We start from the raw sequence: 3358 nt of genomic DNA, 5'->3' as shown, positions 1-3358 counted from the left end.
TTAATTTATAACTAAGTATTATCGAAACTCCGACTTTTTCTCGACTCCGTTTTTTCTCGACTTTGGATCTTTTGGCATTAATGTTTAAAAAATCAAAAGAAGGAGAAAAAAAAGGGCTAAAAACCTTGTTGTTTTTTTTTCTTTTTACAGATATTCTACGTCAAATGATGGGCGCACAGGGCCCCAATGTTACATACTTACAGTGTGTATGTGAGTATGTCAACTTTGAGATTAAACTACGTTTCATCTTTTGGAGCACCTTGATTTACTATGAATTCAAAAGAATTTATACATATTTCTTTATTTACAACTAAAAATTAAAAACAAACAAACAAAAAAATAAACAAAAAGTTTAAATTTAAAAAATTAAACTTTTTGCTCATTTTCTTTTCTCAAAAAAAGTAATTTTTGGTTGACGGCGCAAAGTTCAGCGCGTGAATTAGAAAAACCCTCATTCATTTACTTCCCCATCCTTTAGATTTATTGGAGACAAATTATTATAATAAATCATTATAAGTATAACAAAACCTTACAGGAGAAGATCTTTTAGAAGTTACGCTTTTTAATGACATCTCATTAAATTCGAATTCTCTTTTTTTTTGGAATGTTCTTTCATCGTTTTAATTGAAAGCTTTTCAAGAATAAATGTTGACGATACGCTTGAGTAACTTTATTTAATTCGGAAAATTCAGAACTAGATTGTCGCTTGCAAAAACATCTTAAAAGAAATAATAGTTTGAAAGGCGCAATTCGTTGAATCTATAAAATTTTCTTTGTAAGAAATTTTGATATTTAATAATATATAGTAAAAATTTAGATTTGAATTTATTATCCATTATTTTAATAAATGTTTTTTTTCTTTTCCGACATTTTAGGCACATAACGCAGCTAACTAACATTTTTTTAACCTCCTTTTGTTTTGTTTTGTTTTCGATTTTGTTATAAACTGCTTATTTTAGGTGTTCATCAAAAAAATTAAATTATGGCGACAATGGCTCCTGTAACTCCCCTGCAACTCTCTACTGCACACGGTTATTGGTTTATAATGATAATTATTAGTAAAAAAAACTGTAAATTCTTTAGTTGATAACTATGGCTGACGTTTTTCTTGATAAATAAAATAAATAAATAGTTGTTACGAAATAAGTGTGTGCAACAGTCGGTCAATTATTTTTAGTTCAAGAATCGCCAAATGGATTGGCTTTTGATATATTGTTAAAAGAACCCGTCTCTTCAAAAGTTATGCCAGCTTATTCCCCAACACCATTGTCTACTCCTGAAATCTTAGAAAAATTACGGAGTGCCGAAGAAAGAAAAAAGGTAAACAAGATATACATTTTTCAGTAATATGCTTTTAATTTATTTATTGTATTTGAATTTATAATTCAATTTTTTTTTTTCCGTTTCATTTTTTTGCAATTAAATAATATTTTAATTATATTCTTAATCATCGCTTAACACTGCGATTTTATAAAAAAAAGTTTTAAAATTCAAATTTTTTCTACATTATTTGATGTTCACGAACATAAGTTTTAGCATAAATTTTTTTTTAAAAAAAGAGTTCAAAACATTTCAGAATTTTTTTATTTTGGATTTTTCTAGTTTCGTTAGTAGCTCTACTTTTTTTTGGCGTTGTCACAGCTTTTAAATCGCGTTACATTCCAAAAAGTTTTTTTTCGTTTGTTTTATAAAGTTTTAATTAATATTCAGCATATATTGGATGAAAAAAAACAACGGCAAACTACTCATGACAAACTCCAACACATGAAACGAACGGTCCTAGAATTCAACGAACACCATCAAAAACAAGCAAGTGATAAAGTGCAAAAAAAGTTTCTCACTGCTGAAGAACTTCTCACTCAACAGAGAAAAGAAATGGAAGAGAAACAAAAAATAAGAGAAATGAGGTAGATATTTTTTTTTACAAGCAATCATCTCTTAAACTTTATTACAAAAAGTTGAGTTATAATCTAAATCTTAAAATAACCCTTTAGGGTTTGAGAAGTTGCTTTTAGTTGTTGTTTTTTTCGCAACCCACAAAAACGCTTTTTTTTCGTTAACTTACATAATTGTTATTCTAGAGCGATCGAGGTGAAAAAGTTACATGAGGAGAACCTTGAATTAAAAAGGTATCAAGCCGAATTAAAATTATCTCAATTAAAACTAGCTGAAGAAAATCGTGAAGCAGCTATGAAAATCATCGTTGATAAAGCTCGGCAAGACCTTATAAAAGTAATTCTCTTTTAATCGTTACTTTTTTGATAAAAAAAAATTTAATTGTTAACGTTTAATTTGCTTTGTTTTGTAAAGTAAAAAACTTAAAAAAAAGTCTAAAGTTTTCAAAAACTGAAAACGTTTTAAAAACGCATTTTTTATAAATTAAAAGTTTTTTAAATGTTGCAATTTGCATTAATTTTACTTACAAAATAATTTATCTCTATATAAAGTAAAAATATTTCGCACTTGAAAAACAAGCATAAAAATTGGATTAATATTTGTTGTTTAAAATGTTCAAATAACGTTTATCGTTTACCGAACAACGCGTGCCAATAAAATTGCCAATGAGTCGTTTTAAAAAACTATTTTTTATAATAAAGTATAAAATGTAGTTGCAATTACAAATTTTAATCAACTCCTGCTTACAAAGTATGTAGGCATTATTGTGCACCAATTATGTATTATTTCTTTTTAATATATAAATTCTTATGCTTAGGGTGAAATGCTTCGAGCCGAAAATCAAAAAAAGCTTGAAGAAAAGCTTGAAGAACTAGATGAGCGAGTGAAGTTAAGTTTGACAGAAGCGGAAGAAAAACGAATGAGTCATTTAACAGAAATCAAAGAAAAGTGCGGTAAACACGTTGATGAAGCAAAACGACGAGCTGCTCTCAAAGAAGGTGCTCGACAAACTTAAAGTTTCTAATTTTTATAGTTTTTTAGATGTGTTTATATACTGTTGACATAAAACGGGGATATTGAAAATAAATTGTAGCATATATACTGTCTATAAAATGTCTTAAAACTTTCTTATTACAAAGATCTAAATCAGGTATTTTGTTGTTTTATCTTTCAATATTAAATTAATATAAGAAAAGTACATGTTGGAGCGATAGTTTTACGGAAATCGAGTATAAATTTATCAATCGCAGATAGACAAATACTTCACTAGTGCAATATATATGGATACGATTTTACAAAAAAAGTATTACAGCCAAGATTCAAGATATTACAGTATTATATATATTATATTATATATTACAATATGCAATATTGTTATATTATATTACAATATATATTATTCAATATTTCAATATTCTAGAGTACGATAAAGTTTTACCCGAAACTTTACACAGAAAACAAA

The 3358-nt window shown here is 27.0% G+C and overlaps 1 protein-coding gene across 1 annotated transcript; it reads left to right on the top strand.

Moving 5' to 3' along the window:
* The first annotated feature begins 622 nt into the window (after nt 1-622).
* LOC100214498 (synaptonemal complex protein 1) lies at nt 623-3049 on the top strand. The gene is made up of 6 exons (XM_065787864.1): nt 623-775; nt 960-1031; nt 1178-1320; nt 1711-1907; nt 2082-2232; nt 2714-3049. The coding sequence occupies exons 2-6, from the start codon at nt 983-985 to the stop codon at nt 2909-2911; spliced, it is 738 nt and encodes a 245-aa protein (XP_065643936.1). The 5' UTR covers nt 623-775; nt 960-982; the 3' UTR covers nt 2912-3049.
* The last annotated feature ends 309 nt before the right edge of the window (nt 3050-3358 follow it).

This window comes from Hydra vulgaris, chromosome 01 (assembly GCF_038396675.1).
Source record: "Hydra vulgaris chromosome 01, alternate assembly HydraT2T_AEP".
Taxonomy (NCBI): domain Eukaryota; kingdom Metazoa; phylum Cnidaria; class Hydrozoa; order Anthoathecata; family Hydridae; genus Hydra; species Hydra vulgaris.
The sequence above is the reverse complement of the archived record's forward strand: the minus strand, read 5'-3'. Positions and strand labels throughout refer to the sequence as shown.